The sequence below is a fragment of the Lontra canadensis genome, unplaced genomic scaffold (genome assembly GCF_010015895.1).
Source record: "Lontra canadensis isolate GAN:19392208 unplaced genomic scaffold, GSC_riverotter_1.0 scaffold3, whole genome shotgun sequence".
Lineage (NCBI taxonomy): Eukaryota > Metazoa > Chordata > Mammalia > Carnivora > Mustelidae > Lontra > Lontra canadensis.
The window spans coordinates 31,222,934-31,241,060 of NW_022630997.1; the positions used below are offsets into that span (position 1 = coordinate 31,222,934).

The window sequence follows — 18,127 nt, forward strand, 5'->3', positions numbered from 1 at the left end:
TAGTGGTGTAGAAACTGTGCAATTAAAGAAAGGGAGACATAGTATCCTTCCCTTTTTTCTACGGCTCAGGTCTGGCAAAGACAGTCTGAAACTACAGCTGTGGTTACTAAGTGGGGTGGTCAAAGGCTGGGACTCAGAATTTCCAGCTGACATTACAGCCTCAGCCCAGACATCTGGCAGTGAGTGGCAGCATTCCACAGGCGGGCTTTGGGTGGTGGCTGGCTGGGTGCGGCCAGGGAGCCCCGGGAGGGGCCCAGAGCCAGGCGGAGCCCAGAGGGGAAGGGGTGGGGCCTGAGGCCCCACTTTCACCACCACACCCAACACCCAGCCCCAAGGACCTGGCTTCTTATATGGGAGACAGTGTTGTGGGATCTCCCGAGTAGAGAGAAGGTTGACTTGTAGATCTTCATTTCCCTGGGAAAGACAATCGAGAGAACAAGATGGCCTGGTGGAAAGCCTGGGTAAGTGGGGAGCAAGCCGCGGTGGGCTGTGGGGTTCCTGCAGAATGCCGGTGGAGAGAGGCCTGCTATCTGCTGGCCAAGCACCAGGCTGCCCACTGAGGGGGGAAGAGAGAAGAAACCGTCCCAGCCCTAGAGGCGCTCACAGCTAGTGAGACAGATAAAGGAAGCTTTTCTTCTTAAAAGATTTTTTTTTTTTATTTATTCATCTGAAAGAGAGACAGAGAGAAGACAAGCAGGGGGAGAGGCAAGGGGGAGAGAGAAGCCGACTCTCCAGTGAGCTGGGAGCCCAATGCAGGGCTCGATCTGAGGACCAGGAGACCATGACCTGAGCCAAAGGCAGACACTTAACCAGCTGAGCCACCCAGGCACCCCCGGATAAAGGAACCTTGAGATGCACTTAAGGAAGCTGAGGGGATGGGGAGCCCAGAGGAAGAGCAGCGACGGGAAGTGTTAGGCTGCTCGAAACTAGGGGGTGTCATGTTTGAGTGAGATGCGCATGTGTGTGGTATGTGTGCCCACACATGTGTTTGAGGAGAATCAGGCAGATTGTTCCTTGCAAAGGGAAAAGTATGTGCAAAGGCCCGGGGGCAGTGAGGGGAGGGAAGCTTGGCTTTGGAGAGAAGTAGCTCGTCATGGCCTGAGGGCCCTCTGGGGTGGGGGGGCAGAGGAATCAGGGGAGATAGACCTAGAGAAGCAGGCAGGACAGCTCCTATAAAGCCTCACATGGCAGGATAAGGGGCTTGGGCTTTACCTTAAGAGCAGTGGGGAGCCATTGAAGGCACTTGAGCTGTTGAGCAGCACAATCAAATCGGCTGATGGTGGAGATCTCGTCGATGCCCACACCTTAGGGCATGGGAGGGCAGGCAGTCTTCTAGAAATCCATGGTGTTTATTCAACAAGATTGAGGAGAAAGGAGGGAGGGCAAGAGGACCTGGCCTACAGGGGCCTTGAGTGTCTGAAACCTATGCTTTATAGAGTTCTGGAGGACTGAGGCGGGGAAGACAGCACAGCCTGTCCCCAAGTCTCCCACCTCACAGCTGAACTACCAGATTCTTGGGAGTGTTTCATCTGGGTTTGAGTCGAGGCCATCTTGTCCTCATGAGCTGAAGACACAAAGATGACAAGCCAATGACATCTTCTGGCCAGGCATGACTCCTTCATTTCATCCCCCAGGCAGCCCAGGACATCAGGGTTGCTCTTCCCTTTCCATGGATGAGGACACTGAGTCTCAGAGACACCAAGTGACCTCTGGGTCCCACAGCAAGCAGTCAGGGGTCTCTCCACCCCCTCCCCCAGGCACTCTGTGAGCCACAGTGGATGACCCAGCCTTATCCTGCTTCAGGAAATCTCTTTGTCACACATGGGACAACCCAGGGGCTGATGGGTTCAGACATGCCAGGCCTGGACAGTCAGGACAGAGAGGCAGCTAGGGACAGGGATAGGGGGGCAGCTGTCTGGGCCCCAGCACAGCAGCCAGGACAGGTCAAGGGCCTAGAGCAGCCTCCTGTTTCCACCTGGCCAGTGGGAAGCTTCTTTTGAGGAAGCAGGCATGGCAAGGAGAGCCCAGTGCTGGGCACTCTTCCACAGTCAGCTGCTGCCCTGGATGGCCTGATTCTAGGCCTTGCTCCCAGGGGACCAGGGGCCCCACCCAACCAGGCAGGCAGAAGCCTCCTTGCAGGGACCTGGCCCACCTGGCAGGTTAATGGTGACCCTCACCGAGCACCTACTGTGCGCCAGACATTCCTCTAAGCATCTCACTTCTAAGCGTCTCGCTTAAGCCTTGAACACCTCTACAAAACGGACGACAGTATCTTTATTCACAGATGAAGAACGGAAGCACAAGGAGCCTCAGCGGATGCCCAGGGTTGCCGCACGAGCAAGTGGTAGAGTCTGGGTTAGAATCAGAGCAGCCCAATTCCAGAGCCCAGACTGGGGGCCCTGGCAGCCCACAGCCTACTGGCTTGGGCAGTAAGACCACAGGCAGGGCCCGCCTGTGACTGGCTAAGGACCAGATGTCCTCTGGGCCCCCAGCCAGACCAGGACAAGGACTGGGGGTGTTGGGGGGTGAGGGTATGAAAGATCAGCTAGAGGGACCTGTCTGTGCCTCTCTTACAGAAATGAAGTTCTGTCTCACAGGTTCCCCAGGGCAGGCAAAGGTGGGGCAGCTCCTCAGAACTGAGCTCTCACAGACAGAGTCACGGGTAGGACTGAGTCACCTTCTCAGTGAAAATATTCCTGTCTGGACAAGCCAGTCTGGGCACAGGGCCCCGGCAGGTTCTCTAACAGCGGGGCCTTTCAGATAGGAAGATCTGGTGCCCTACCCCACCCTGCTGATGTTCAGGGGTCTGATTCCAGATAATGGTACTTTTTATCCCCTAAAACCACAGAGAAGGAAGAGAGACTGAGGCTCCTCAATGCCTCAAAAATCACAACCCCCCGGGAAGTGGGTTGACAACTGTTCCCCCTAGAGCTGACCTCGGACCCGCTAAAGGGGCCGCTCCCAGGGACTCAGTCCCATGGTCTGGCCAGTCCCTGATGCCCAGCACCATGCGTTGGCCTGGGGGCAGGGAGACAGCCCCTCTCGGGTGGTCCCCAGACCTCACACTCCCTCCCGGATCACCTGCATTCCTGTGGACAAGGCTTCCTTCAGTAGAGAGTTCCGGGAAAATTCCCTGTCCTGAAAAAGTTGAGTCATCAGTAGAGTAGGGGGAAGTAGACAGAGCTCAGCTTCTGAGTCAGGCTAGACTTGATGTGGTCTAGCCACATCAGCTTGACAAGCACTCTGAGCCCAGCTCCCTTGCCTGTAAAATGAGGCATTCATGGTTAGAGAGGTCCAGGAGTATGAGCACCGTACTTCTGGCCCTGGAGGCATCAAACACAGAGGCCTGGCACAAAGCAGCCGCTCAGTGGCTAAGGGTGGTCACGGCAGCTCAGACTCCACAAACAAGGGATACTGTGTATGCGTGCACACAGCAGGGCCACCTCTGGGACCATACAGGCTCTTCTGGGTGGAATCTGCACAAGGGATTATTTCTAACACTTTTTGCTGAGAAATACGGTGCTCAAAAATGAGATAGGAAAATGTTAGCAGACATTTGAAATTCAAGCAAAGGGAACAGAAAGACCTTTTACCTTTTACTCAAAAGCGATATCCCTACAGATAGCCCCACAGATGGCAATCTGCCAGGTATTTTCAGGATCTAATTAGAGCTTGAAGGATGGAAGGATGGATGGATGGATGGATGGATGGATGGATGGATGGATGGATACAGTGATTAAATGAATGGCTGGATGGGTGATTAGATGGATGTAAGGATGGATACAAGGATGGACATGATGATTAAATGAATGAATAAATGGTTGGATAGATGGATGGATGTGGCCATTGAGTATCTGGGTGGAGAATGGATGACTAGATGAATGAATGAATGGGTTGGTGGGTGGGAAGGTGGGAAGGCAGATGAGTGGATGAGGGGCAGACAGAAGGAGGAAGTGAATAGTTTCATGGGAGACCAAACACGATGGGACTAAACTTCTTTCAACTCCTCCTTTCCACTGAGGAATCTCTGAGTCTTCTTCAAATTCAATGCCCGTCTCCAATCTCCCTCCACTCCTCTACCAGCCTCCTAAAAGCATATACTTAAGAAAGATCATTTATTTTCATCTGAGAAATTCTACAAGGCACAAGGCTAAAGAGTCCTCAGGCGAGCCCTGGGGTTCGAGATCTGGCTCAGAGCAAGGGCCCAAGAACTCTGGTTATTGTGTTTACTTCACAATTTCCAGAGCAGCATGCCGTTCTTTCTAAACCTAACCTTCTGTCCTCCATGAGCCTGCGCACTTTCAAAGGCTCTGGGCTGTTGGGTCTCTACCTGCTTGTGAACACCCACTTCTCAGAAAGAAGGCAGCTTGACCTCAAACCACACCTCTCTTCCCAACCTTGTCTGCACACTCTCAAAGCAGCACATGCAGCTCCACGAAGCCTGTCCTTACTTGCCCATTGCCCTGTGGTTTGGGGGTAGGTGGCCCTTTCCCACCGACAGCAGTGCCTGTCAATGGTGCTGGAGGGAGCTCTGGGGTGTGGGTGGGCAAGCCTGCTGTTTGCCCTCAGATGACGCCAGCGGGGAGAGGCTTGGCCTGATCCACAGCCCACACCCCAGGGCAGGAGCGGGAGCAGGAAAGATTCTGTGGCTTCTTCCCACAAGCTGTGGTTCTGGCTGGTGTCAGCCTATTAATCAAAGAGCCATTCTGTGGAGGTGACATGGCAGCCACAGAGCCCAAAGGGGAAACAGCAACCCCTCACAGCCAGGCCAGGCAGGCTATGGTCTCTCACAGTACTCTCACTTAATGGTAGCTTCCCTACTCAGCTGATGCCTCTGAGGGCCTGGCTTGAGTCACAGAACCCCCCCACCCCACCCCAGGAGATTAGATGCAGCCTGCCTAAACCCAAGAAAGCTACCTCCCATAGGACATCCTGCTCTTTGTGTTCCTTCATAACCCCTGTACGCACACCCTGTGGTGTCCCCACCCCTTCTCCCAAGTTCCTGTTACCCCCAGTGAACCTCCGGCTAGCCACGGGAATCCTATCACAAAAGATCCAGGGACAGGTCTGGCAAGGAGGCTGAGGCAGGGAAAACTGTGGGACCCTTCTGAAGACAGCCAGGTGGCCAGGAACACACTCGTGGTCATTGTTGTGCCTTGTCACCCCCAATAAAATCACTGCTGGCCTTCTCTGGGGCCAGCCCCCTCTCCTAGGACTTCCTCCCAGTGCTTCCTTCCTCCTGACACTGAAGGCTGGGCGGCGGGTCTGCACACGGCCACAGTACCAGCCACCTTCTAGGGTCAGTGTACGCCAGCTCCGCAGGGCTGGCCCTGGTGCTGAAGGCTGAGATTCCCCCCACTCATGGTGGCCCTGGATGCAGACGAGCTCGGTCCTGCCTCACTCCTCCTCAGGCGGCCCCTCCTTCCTCCTTGAGGCCTGAGCTGACAGGACAGGCCTCCCCTTAGCCAAGGCAGCTAAGGGCCACACGGGGCCTCCATACCCACCCCCAGGCTTCTGCAGCCCCGTAGTGGAAGACCCATAGGGCAACTCGGTGCCAAGTGGACCGAGGCACCCCTTCCTCGACACATATCTGCTGGTAACTGTCATATCCAGGAGCTACAGTCCTGGGCCAGGAAGGACCCCTCAGGCCTCCCTTCATCCAAGGCAGACCATCACAGAGACCCATGCCAGGCTGGGGCAGGAGGGACCCAAGCCTCCACCGTGATGGGCTGGTGATCTGCCCCCCACCCACCCACCCACCCCTGCCAGCCTTCCCACTTGGAATAAGCCTGGGCTCTTTTGCAGGTGGAACAGGAGGGGATTACTGTGAAGGGCAGCTCCCACTTTAACCCGGACCCCGACGCAGAGACCCTATACAAAGCCATGAAGGGGATCGGTAAGTTCATGTCTGCAGACCTGCCCACCGGCCTCTCTGGGGTCTGGCCACTCTGCTCAAGACCGTGAGCCCCACAGCTCCGGAGGGGTGTGGCCAAGGGACACTGTGCTCCCGAGACGGACTCCCAGCCCAGAGAAGCATGGGCGCTCCCATCCCAGCACTGGTCTACACCTCGCCCCCACGGCTGGAGAAGAGGGAAAGTGGTTGTGCCTCCCTGAGTCATGAGGGAAGGAAGGGGTCACCATCACCTGTGCGTGCCTGCGCATCCTTGTGTCGGCAACTGTACCCCACTCGTCAGAGCTTTCACACTCACAGAATGGCCTCGGGAACCTGGACCTGTAGGGCCGAGCTGGACTTCCCCATTCAGCTCGGGCTGGGCACAGTCAGCCTCTTTCCAGTCTCCGACGCACATTCCTGAAGCAAGCAAGGGGTTGCCCTCCTTCATAGATGAACCTTGACGGCATGTTCATGACCTCTGTTTCCTGTGAGATCTCTGCTGTTACCCCCACTTCCCAAAGGAGAGAGCAGATGCTCTGGGCAATGAGACAGCTGGGCCAGGACTCAAACCCAGTTTGCTGGGCCCTCAGTCCTGACTTGCCCCTGCCACCACCAGCCCGAGAGAGGACAGGGTAGAAGGTCCTCCTATCTGAGTACCAAAGTCCCCGGAGGATGTCCAGGGCAGATCAGATGATCAGAGGGACCTCAGCACTACCACTTTGAGACTGTCCTCAGACAGCACCCCAACACCTTGTGGGTGGGAGGCAGGGGAGGGATGGATAGATTTTCTGCTTGGGTGTTCTAGCTACACCATGAACATTTGTCAGTTCTGGGAGCTATCCATGCATTGTGTGCCCACTGCTTGGCCACCCAGCAGCTTCTCGCCCTCCTCCTCAGCCCCCTTGGGGGCCATAGGGATGTTCACACTGTGCACCCCTGCAGGGACCAACGAGCAGGCCATCATCGATGTGCTCACGAAGAGAAGCAATGCTCAGCGGCAGCAAATTGCCAAGTCCTTCAAGGCGCAATTTGGCAAGGTAAAAAAGGAGGACAGGAAGCTTTCCTTGGGAAGCTAGGGGAGCTGCTGTGGCCAGAGACAGCCTGGCAGGCAGCTTTGTTCTGGACCAGGCCTTTGGCTAAAGACCAGCTTCTAAAAGCATGAGGCACAGAGGGCATGCTTACACTAAAAATTTTATTAATTGTGTATCTGAAGTTAAATTTTCACTGGCCATCCTGTGTTTTATCTGGTTACATTATTTATGGCTCCCCACACCCCTGGCTTGGTGGCCGGCCTTGCAGTCCGCTGTACCCCTCCACCCCGTCTCTCTCACCGACCTCCTTTACTTTGTCTCCATGCCCCATCCTTGAGCTCGGTCCCTGCCTCTATGCTTTGTTCACGCTGTTCCCAAAGCCTGGGAATCCTCCTCTCACCTACATGCAGAGGAGCCGGCCAGGCTCCTTTCTGTCCTGCGACCTGTCCACTCTCTTCTCACGTTAGAGCTTCCATGTCTGTGCCTGCTCCCTCTGCCTCAAGGGAGCTCCAGGGGCAGGGAACACATGCACTGGACCCTTTTTCTCTCTTCCCTCCCTCCACCACCCCAGGATAGAGCCAGGCACTGGGGGTACTACCTAAACACAGAAACAAAGGCACACATAGCCTAGGCTGCCAGAAGCTTCTGTCGCTGCGTCTCCTTAGTTTGGAGATTGAACGTCAGAAGGTGAGTGATGAAGCCCAAACATTCCAAGGGGTGTCAATGCACGTCTTTCTTTCTTCCTGTCTTCCTTCCTTCCTTCCCTTTCTTTCTTTCTTTTTTTTTTTCCTTAATTTCTTTCTCTTAACTTTCACAACTGTGCATTATTTCCTACACTCATCATTAGGGAAATTGATGTTCTAAGAATAAGCTCTAAGAGTAACTGCCCAAGATCCCAGAGCTTATAAGCAACAAGGTTGGGATTTAAATCCAGGTCCAACAAGGCCCTTGGTCCTTGGCTATACTGTGCAGATCAGCAGGGTATGGCCTTGTGGCTCCTTGTGGAGACTGGTGCCGTTAGAAGCAGACCCACGTGAAATGGATTCCTTAATTCATTCCTGAATTTATTGAGTGCCCACGGGCTATGACGGGATTTGATGGTGAGCAATGACAAACACATATTTCGGGCTTATAATGTGCCCAGCATGGCCTTGAGAGCTGAGTCGAGCCACACACATCTCTCCACCGGTCCCCTAAGCAGTGGTATAAGGTGGGAGTCTCACGGTCTCCAGTCCACGGGTAAAGGTAATGCTGCTCACAGAAGCTGCACCGCTGGCCCGCAAAACCCCAGCTCCCTCCCACTCAAGGTAGAGGTCCTCCGGAGCCTCCAAGACTGGCTGCCACCAAGCTGCCTGCCCTTGGGGGGGGCACAATGTCCAGATCATTGCTCTTCCTTCTTCTCACATTAGGATCTCACCGAGACCTTGCAGTCAGAGCTGAGTGGCAAGTTCGAGAGGCTCATCGTGGCCCTCATGTACCTTCCGTACAGATTCGAAGCCAAGGAGCTGCACGATGCCATGAAGGTAGCCAGGGGGAGGGGCAGGAATGTCACAAGGGCCGGCTGGGGCCACAGCTGGGGACGCGTTCCCCAAGAGAGCCTGGCACTGGGACCTCCAAGCTCCCGGTGAACCACCCTTTGGAACGGCCCAGCCCGGGGAGCCTGCAGCCTGCTGCCCAGACGGGCCGGCTTTTGCTGTCATGTGGCCACCAAGAAGCCAGAATCGGCACTTCTCAGGACAGGGCCATACCAGGTGTGCAGGAATGACGGGGCGATCCCTGAAGCCTCTTCCCCGTCCTCTTCCTGCAGTCATCTCTTGTGACTCCCATGGCTCCTTTATCACTCGCAGAGAATGAGGAGGGAGTCAGGGCCCAGCGACTATAATCATCGCCGTTGAAAGGACACTCACTGGGTGTGCCCGCCTGGCCTTTCCCATCTGTTCTCTCCGATCCACCTTTGGGCTGGGCCGGCTCCTTACCCCCGAGGACGGATGAGGACCCCTAGGCTCGGCAAGGTGGAGTGACGTGCTAGAGACCACCCAGCATGGAGGGCAGAGCTGAGACAGAACTCTCCCATTGCCTCCCCTGCCCGCAGGATCCACCCCTGGAGACAAACACAGGCGACTTCCCCCAGTAACACCCTCCAGCAGAAGCCCCCATCAGAGGGGGGCAGCGCACTGACCAGATCTTCCTGAGGCTCTTCCTCTCGCCTCTTGACAGAGGAGGGTAGGGACAGAGCAGACAAGCCCGGCGGAGCTCTCCAGCTGACAGAGGTTTTTGTTCACAGGGCTTGGGGACCAAAGAGGCTGTCATCATTGAAATCCTGGCTTCTCGGACCAAGAACCAGCTGCGGGAGATAATGAAGGCCTATGAGGAGGGTAAGGGAGGATGTGGGGCCTGGATATAAGGGCTTGCTTGGGAATGGCCACAAGCTTTGGCAGCCTGAGAGGGGATGAGGGACAAGCAGTGCCCTGGGCCTTCGCTGGAAAAGACCCTTTCTGGGCTTTTCTATACATGGGTGCTGAGCACCTGCTCTGTGCCCAGTCCTGTGGTCTGATGGTCTCTATGCCTCCTGAAGCCCACGGGCTGCAGGGGAAGGGACATGTGCCCCTAAACTCTCTGCCCCTCAAGGGCATTGCAGTGTGGGTCCCCGGCTGTGTCAGCCCTGGATGGGGCTGGCTCCTTCCTGGCCAGGCACAGGTTGCCCCTGGGGACCGTGCAGGGCCCTGCTGCAGTGCGGGCTACAGACCACAGGCTGTTGTGGAGCCTTCGGGATGCAAGGTGACCAGAGGCCAGCCTGGCCTCCATGTGGTCTGCCCGACAGACAATCTGCCTGAAGATTCTGGCTTTGCCAAACCACAAACAAAGCGAGCTCCGTCGTCCCCTGCAGGGCTCTCAGCCTGACCTCGCTCTGTGCTTCGATCTACGCTGGCAGCCTGTGTTATGTTCTCCTGAATGACCGCCAGGTGGTGGAGCCCCTGCCACTCAGACCCCCGGGCGGTGTGTCCACTCCGATGACTCGTCCCTACCAGACGGCTTGAACTGGGAGAAGTGTGGGAAACCCGGGCTGGGAGGAGGGAAGCCAGTCCATGCCTTGTGGTCCTGTTTCCCCTGCAGACTATGGGTCCAGCCTGGAGGAAGACATCCGAGGAGACACCAGCGGCTACCTGGAGAGGATCCTGGTGTGCCTCCTACAGGTATCGGAGCCCAGGCTCCTGGGAGCCCCTTGCCTGAAGGACCCCAACAGCTGGGCTCCAAGGATCAGTCCTTGGGGAGAGCTGCTGGGGTGGGGTGAGGTCAGGGCCTGGGTAGGGCACCAGTAACCAGGCTCCTTGGATACCTCTCACCGTGGCTGGAGGATTCTCATGGCATGTCACTGACCCAGCCACAAGGGGACACCCCAGAACCAGGAGGAGACTACCCTGTCACCCAGCAGGTCCTACCCATCATGCCCCATGCCTGGCACTCTGCTCACCTCAACTCACTGAATCCCCCGGCTCCCTACGAGGCAGCCCTTACTACTGTCACTTTATAGATGACAAAATCTGGCCCTGGAGAGGGTAACTAACCTGCTAAAGTCCCCATGGCCAAAAAGCAGTAGAGCCCTGCCTGCCCTCCCGCCCAGCTTTCCCCTCTGCCCCAGTTGCTCTGCTGGGCTAGCCTGCTTTACATGCCTCCCCTTCTGTTCCTAGGGCAGCAGGGATGATGTGAGTGGCTTTGTGGACCCAGGACAGGCCGTCCAAGATGCACAGGTGAGGCCACATACATACACTCTCAGCAGCTACCGCCCCGTGGGCCACCTGCCCCATCTGCTGGGGGCTGATGCCTGGAAGCCCTACACAGCCCCTCTGTCCATGCGGGCTTTCTTTGACTCTAGGCTAGGCTGGGACCCAACTCAGCTCTCTGCAGAACTTTACCCTCTGGGGTTCCAGAAGGAAAGTGAGAGTGTTTGGGGGAGAGTCAGGAATAGGGAGGGGAGTGACTTGGGAGGGCTCCACTGTAGCGCTGTTCTAGCAGGAACAGCCCACGAACCTGGGGACCAGATGGCACTATTCAGATCACTATACTTCAGTCTACTGACAGAGTGCTAGGGATGCTCAGAGGCAGAGCAAAGCCCCAGGGGGAGGCAGGGGAGTTCCCAGAGCGGCTTCTGGCCCCATACCCAGAAGGGATTTTAGCCTCTCAGGGATAACAAGAGAAGAGAATGCTGACCTGGTAGGTAGATGGGGGCTGACCATCACCTCCTTCCTCTCCTTCACTGGCTTCTTGTGGCTGCCCCAATGCTAGGATCTGTATGCAGCGGGCGAGAAGATTCATGGGACAGATGAGATGAAATTCATCACCATCCTGTGCACGCGCAGTGCCACACACCTGATGAGAGGTACCAGGGTGGGGGAGGCACTGTCGGGCTCCAGCTGGGGGCCCTGGCCACATGGCCCGTCCCTTCACACGGGCCATCCAGTGTACGTCCTCATCTGGTAGCGATGCTGGGGAGAGAGCCAGGGAGATTGGACCCTTTCCCTGGCAACCAAGTGGAGGTCCGGGGTGACACATGGATGTGCGGTCTCGGATCTGAGATGCTGGTGGTGTCGCCCTGAGATCTGCATATCCCACAAGAGAAGATGTCTCTCTGCAGTGTTCGAGGAATATGAGAAAATAGCCGGCAAGAGCATTGAGGACAGCATCCAGAGTGAGACCCATGGCTCCTTGGAGGAGGCCATGCTCACAGTGGGTAAGACATGGGGCTTGGCGCTCAGACCCACAGGTGTCTGCAGCCATGGGGCTCAGCAGGGGGGCAGCGCCCGGGGTGGCAAGAGTAAACGAGTGGGTCCCTATGTCCACTTTCCATGGACCCTCTCCCCCCTCCAGGCCAGACACGCATGTACCCTTCAGCCCAGGACACTGGAACTATCCTGCCCTCGTGTCTTCAGTGAGTCAGGTCCTGCCCCCATAACCCTTGTGCTGTGTGAGTGTGCAAGCATGAGTGTGAGCATGGTGCAGGTGAGAACATGTGAGGATGTGAATGTGTGTGCGCACTTGCAGGATTATGCCCGACCCAGGGCCTGTGCTCACCCACGGTGGCCACACAGGGAACATCCTGGTTCTGATCATAAAGCCCTAAAGAAAATCACCTGTCTGGACCTTAGCCAGGGTGCTGGTCTCTGCCTCAGTGGCTCACTAAAGAAATGATGATGTGTAGTTGGAGTCCAAACTCAATGATTGATAGTCTGATGCTGGGCAGCCCTGAGAACCTTCCCTTAAGCATGATGTCAGGTCTACTTAGGAGGACCTGTTCCAGACAAAACCAAGATCACCGTGAAAGAAGTCATTGCACAGTGAGGAGCTGAGGCCCAGAGGCAGGGAGACTTTCCTCTCCTCCCATCCATGAAGGAGCCAAGGACAGGGCCCCAGGGTTAGGGTGCTCCCCTCCACACCGGGCTCTCCCCATTTTGTGGCGAGCAGTCCGGGGAGATCCACGACATGCCCAGGTCTTTCAGAATGGACTGGAACATCTGACTGTCCCCAGCAGGCTTTGGCTGCTGTGATAAAAACCTTCTATGTTGGAGCAGCTCAGCGTCCCCCTGCCCCAGGCTCAGCAAGTCAGCCCCTGCACTGAATTTGAACAACCTCCTGAATAAATCTTCCAGAGAGGAAAAGCAAGCCCCGGGTGCTTCCTACCCCCTTGCCCTTGAACACTCCCACAATTCACGCCACAGACGAGGACAGTGCAGAGCAGGCAAGTCAAAGAATGAAGTCATACCATGCCATCAGGGAAAAGCCAAACACCTGCCTCCTTCACACAAAGCCCACGCTCTTTCTGCTGCCCTGAGCTTAAGTGCCGAGCTCCCTGACCCAGATGCCGAGCCTCTGAAGTGGCATCCGTGAAAGCAAACAGGGGCCCACTCTCTGGGCCAGATGTCCCTGGGTGCCCCGGTGCTCCAGGGCTGGGCCCCACTGTCACGTGGAAACTCAAACGCAGGGACCTTCCTGATGAGTGGCAGTGTAAAGTGGGCACCCTGAGTCCCGTGGAGTGTTTGGGTGCCTGGCAAAGCTGGTTCCGGAGTGTAAGAGCCCAGGGATGGGGCTGGACAGAGCCATGTTCAGAGCGGCCAGCCCCGCAGACCCCAGGACATTTTCACCTCACCCTCTGCCTGCCCACTCTGTGCCTTTAGACCTGTGCCCAGTGACCTAGGCTTCCTTCCCTGTCCCACCCCACCCAACGCCAAGCCTCTCATTTTGGAACTAGGCAACGCATAAATAAATAGGCCAAAAACTTCCTAACAATCACCCTTAAGATCCAAGGCAAGACATAAATAAATACACATGCACCAATGCCCTACAACCTCAAGTTTTAACAGAGCTTTCCTGTTTGCCAGTGAAATGCACCCGGAACCTGCACAGCTACTTCGCAGAGCGACTTTACTACGCCCTGAAGGTAACTCTTCTGTCTTTGGTGCCCCCTGTTCTCAGGTCTACTCAGCGGCCGTTGCCAAGCCAAGGCACTCAGAGCCACTGCTGCCTCCGACACCTGTGTCTTCTCTATTTCCAGCCTCTTATGATCAGCATGCTATAGCTCTCAAAGGGTAAACTGAGTCTGGGGAGGGGAAGCCCCAGCTCCCGAAGGCTGAATTTGAGCAGGTGTTTTCACAGGTGTGCATTGCATCGACTTCTTGCAGCAATCCTGGGAGACCTAGGTCATAACTGCCGTGCTAGAGGTGGTGAAACCAAGGTTTGGGTCAAGGTCACACATCTGGTGACTGGCAGAACCAGTCCAGCCTCCTGTAGTAGGTGGAGTTTCTGGCACCTGGAACCAAGCTGGAAAGTAGAGGAATTCCCTGAGCCTGAAGTCAGTGCCCACTTAACACCACTGGAAGTGAGAACCCCAAGTGCTCTAGCCAGAAAGTGGGGGGGGGCATGGAGTTCCCTTGGCTGCAGGTGCCATCTAACCTGAGACTAGTCAAAGATGGACATAGGCAGGAAGGTCCTGCCTGAGAATTGGCCCGGTAAGCTGAATTTCCTGGCATTGCTCCTCTAGGAAGAAGTCTTACTTTTAGAGCAGTGAGTACTCTGTGTCTAGAAGCTGATGTGGCAAACCAAACACACACGTCACTTTGAGGCATTGGGCTCCCAATAAAGACACACACGTGGGAGATGAGGGAGAAGAGATAAAGGGAACAGAAACTCGGAGTCATTGAAGCACCCCTCGCAGTGCTTTGCCCCCTGAAGCGGAGGCTCATTCCCGCATCTCTGGGCCCCTGTGAAAGCCCCCTGGCCCCAGGGCACAGGTCGGTCCATCATCACAGAGCTGCACCAGAAAGACGGGCAGTGACTGTTGACTGCTGCATCTTGTCCAGGGAGCAGGGACGCGCGACGGGACCCTCATAAGAAACATCGTTTCGAGAAGTGAGATCGACTTAAATCTCATCAAGTGTCAGTTCACAAAGATGTATGGCAAGACCCTCAGCAGCATGATCGTGGTAAGTCGGGGTCCCCAACTCTACCCCCAGTTTGAAGCAGACATTACTGGGGGACCTGGATACTGGGACTAGAGTCCTACATCACATGTGTCCATGCCTTCCCGGTGGGGGTCACACCCGTGCATTCACAGCCACACAGTATGTATAGAGCTCGGCAAGGGGGTCAGTGTGGCTAGGGCCTGGAGGGGGCTTGGGGGGACGCACAGGGACCAGACCATGGAAGCCCCTGTACTTGGCCCCCAGAGTCGGCTTTGCATTTGAGTTACGCTTGCTCCTTTGGAAAGGACACAATGAACCCTTGCCAAGGAGACCACATCTGAATGTCAATGACAGTGAATAGTTCAGTAGGAATCAGGCAGCAGCCTTTAAAATCCAGACTGATGTAGCCCTTCAGCAAAATCGTGAAGCAGCACGATTTTAAGGAGACAAATCAGATGGGTTCCAGCAGGCTACCTAACCAGATGCCAGTCAGGGAACGTTCTAGAACTGAGAAAACGCACAGTGATCCTCACACCATCACAAGGCCATACTGTTGAGAGAAACAGTTCTTCTAGAAATTAATGCAAATGAGGACTTGACCATATCATTAAGAGAAGTCAAACCTCGAGAAGTACATCCCTGAGTCTTCATTGACCCTTAAGTCAAGTCTGGTTACTCTACAAATGTCTGTTGTCAGCCTCAATTTCCAATAAACACATAACTCACAATATGTTAAAAAGACATTTCTCCCTGAAAACGTTTCAGAAAGGGGTAATGGATAGATGGGAGTGAGGGATGGTAGAATTCTTCTTTGTTTTGTTTTTGGCTTTCCAGCCATTCTGGTCAAAAGACAGGAGGGCTACCCGCAGACCAGCCCAAGCTGCTGATGGCTTTCCCAACACCCAGCCCCGGCAGAGAGTTAGGAATTCTTTCACCCATCCGTGGCTCCTGTGGCCATCACGGAGATTCCTCTACCTTCTCACCACCACAGTTGGATGGAGCCACAGTCAGACTTCAGAGGAACAACCACCCTGAGACGGAAGGATCACTTGGATCCATCCAGGATCCAAGTGGTGGAGTGGATCCAATCACGGTGGAGAAAGGCTTAGCAGTCTATTTATCACATGATCAGTATAATCGATAATGGAGTCCCCTGTCTAGACACACAAGAAGCCCGCCTTCTTTAGGTTTTGCCTACAGATGTCGCTTAAGAAAACTGAGTTGGAATTGTGACTTACGTGGCCAAATACTTTCTTTTTAGTATAGACCACTCTCTATAGATGTCATCAAAGCAAAAATGATTTCCAACAGTGATACTAGCATTCAAAACTCCTGCATAGAAATTAATATGGAAAATTTATAAAAGCCCTATGTATAACCTTATACCCATGCTTTTTTTTTTAAGATTTTTTTATTTATTCATTTGACAGACAGAAATCATAAGTAGGCAGAGAGGCAGGCAGAGAGAGAGGAGGAAGCCGGCTCCCTGCTGAGCAGAGAGCCTGATGTGGGGCTCGATCCCAGGACCCTGGAATCATGACCCAAGCCAAAGGCAGAGGCTTCAACCCACCAAGCCACCCAGGCATCCCTATACCCACACTTTTAAAAAGATAGACAAGATGAATAGTTTTCTAAAAAGCACAAAACAACACAGAAAAAAAATACCTTATTGCAAACATTGTGGAAAGAAAGCAAGGAAGGAAGGGAGGGAGGAAAAGGAGGGAAGGAAGGAAGGAAGGAGGGGAAGGAAGGGAGGAAGGAAGGAAGGAAGGAAGGAAGGAAGGAAGGAAGGAAAGAAGGGAGAGAGAGAGGGAGGAAGAAGGGAAGAAAAGGATAAACTTAAAATGTGGTTGAAAATCTACCAGAATATTTCAGGCCCAAATGATTGCACAAGCTAATTTGACTAAAAGTTAAGGACTAGGTGATTCCCATGAGGCATAAACAACTACAGCACATAGAACAGTGGAACTAGCCCAGCGCCATCACTTGTCATGTGGCCTTGATGAATACCACAGCCTCTTGCTCCCATTTTCCTTAAGCACATAAGAAGGGAGTTGGGTGATATGCCCTCCTCTGTTTCCCCTGGCTCAGTGTGCAGATCTTAAACCAATCAGACCTATCAGGACCTGCCTGACAGCAAGGAGGCATGGTAGACCAGAGAAACGGGGTTCAGCCATGGCCATGTGGGGTCAATCCTACTGGGAGACAGATGCCGCTTGACCCCGAAGTGAGCCAGCCACTGTGTGGGCAAGCCCACGCTTCTGCTGTTTACGCCTCACCACATCTCAGCAAGGCTCATATCAGCATCAGTGTCATTTCACAGACGAGAAGGTGGTGATAGGACTCATCCCAGCTGCGGGGTCAGGGCGTGGTCCAGGTTCTGCATGGACCCAAAGCCGGGCTCTGCCCACTGCATGCCCTGCCTCCACTGGGCACCCCGCAGTTCCCACCTGCAGCAGGAGGTGTTGAGTAAATGACCGGTCATGTCAAATAAACAAATAGTTGGACACTTTGGGGTCCTGAATGGACTAAGGGGCAGAGCCCAGGGGGGCTGGGGGCCGTCAAAATGCCTTCCTTGCTCCAGAGCAGAGCTGTGTCTGTGACTCATTTCCTACATGAAGCTGCCTGGTAGTTAGTAAGAGAATCAAAAGGAGATACAAAGAAGTATCCCCAGATGGCAAACAAGGAAAAACAGGTGGCATCGTGTGGGCCTACAGCATAGGAACTGCAGAGGGACATGCCAGGCCTCTCCCCAAGGAGCAGGACTGTTGTAATAACCACAGCTGGCAAATACCCTTTGTGACTCCCTGTCCCTCCTGTCCTCAGGGAGACACCAGTGGCGACTACAAGAACGCCCTGCTGAACTTGGTGGGCAGTGACTCCTGAAGGCCCGGGATAGAGCAAAGGCCAAGAAGCTGAAGCCACCAGACCCTGCCTGCTCAACCTTGGCCGTGCAATGGGGGGGATGGGGGGAGTAGGGAGCCCCAACTTGCCTTTCAGTCTTCTATCTCCCAGCTTCTGGTGCTTTCAAGTCAGTTCCAAGTATGAGCACAGGGCCAACCCTAGCATAATCTGGCCAGATAAACACTTCGGCACAAGGGGCTGTTTCTTCTTCCCTACCCATGGGTTTTCCTGAGCTCGACGGGTCACAGAGCGACCTGGGCCCCGCTCACACAGATACCCAGCCCCACCCCATCTACTAAATCTAAATCAGGACCTGCAGAGGACAGGCCAGAGGATAAGGAATTTTAACAAGCATCTCAGCAGATGAGCCTCCCTGAAAGGCCACAGGGAGGCTAGGAGAGCCCATATGTTTCAGGGTACACACATGTGAGCCGCCAAGAAAGAAATACATGCATTCCGGCTGACTGGGATGCCACTAATACCCGTTCATCTAAAAACATTAGGATATAGGCAGAATGAAAATTCTCTACCTACAGAGAAAGCTGCACATCAATGTCCCGACCCAAGGGCACTAAGCTCTAAGGGGCCCAGGCTTACCCAGTACTTGCTCAGCGGAGCTGCTTTTTCCTTCCCTGACACAAGCATGGAGCATTTCTTATTCCGACCCGATGCCAAGATGCAGAGACGCCTCTGCTGGTCTTTCCAGAATAATAAATCTTGTACACTTGAATCTAAGTGCCTTTGGATTTCTAGCAGTGACCAGAGCAGGACCAATTTAATTTGTCAGTGTTCATAAAAGAAATGTTATTATAAAGAGCTTCGTGGGGAGGGGGGGAGATGAATCA

At 54.6% G+C, this 18,127-nt stretch overlaps 1 protein-coding gene across 1 annotated transcript; it reads left to right on the top strand.

Moving 5' to 3' along the window:
• The first annotated feature begins 357 nt into the window (after nucleotides 1–357).
• Nucleotides 358–17,476, top strand: LOC116855412 (annexin A8). The gene is made up of 12 exons (XM_032838152.1): nucleotides 358–461; nucleotides 5,806–5,896; nucleotides 6,836–6,930; nucleotides 8,334–8,447; nucleotides 9,209–9,299; nucleotides 10,039–10,118; nucleotides 10,614–10,673; nucleotides 11,209–11,302; nucleotides 11,558–11,653; nucleotides 13,299–13,357; nucleotides 14,277–14,399; nucleotides 17,205–17,476. Exons 1-12 carry the CDS (start codon nucleotides 441–443, stop codon nucleotides 17,262–17,264), a joined length of 984 nt encoding a protein of 327 aa, XP_032694043.1. The 5' UTR covers nucleotides 358–440; the 3' UTR covers nucleotides 17,265–17,476.
• The last annotated feature ends 651 nt before the right edge of the window (nucleotides 17,477–18,127 follow it).

Excerpts from the sequence above, each read along its gene's own strand:
- LOC116855412 (XM_032838152.1), top strand. The coding sequence starts at position 441 with ATGGCCTGGTGGAAAGCCTGG. Across the intron at positions 10,119-10,613 it reads TCCTGGTGTGCCTCCTACAG|GGCAGCAGGGATGATGTGAG; the intron begins GTATCGGAGCCC and ends TTCTGTTCCTAG. Across the intron at positions 10,674-11,208 it reads AGGCCGTCCAAGATGCACAG|GATCTGTATGCAGCGGGCGA; the intron begins GTGAGGCCACAT and ends CCCCAATGCTAG.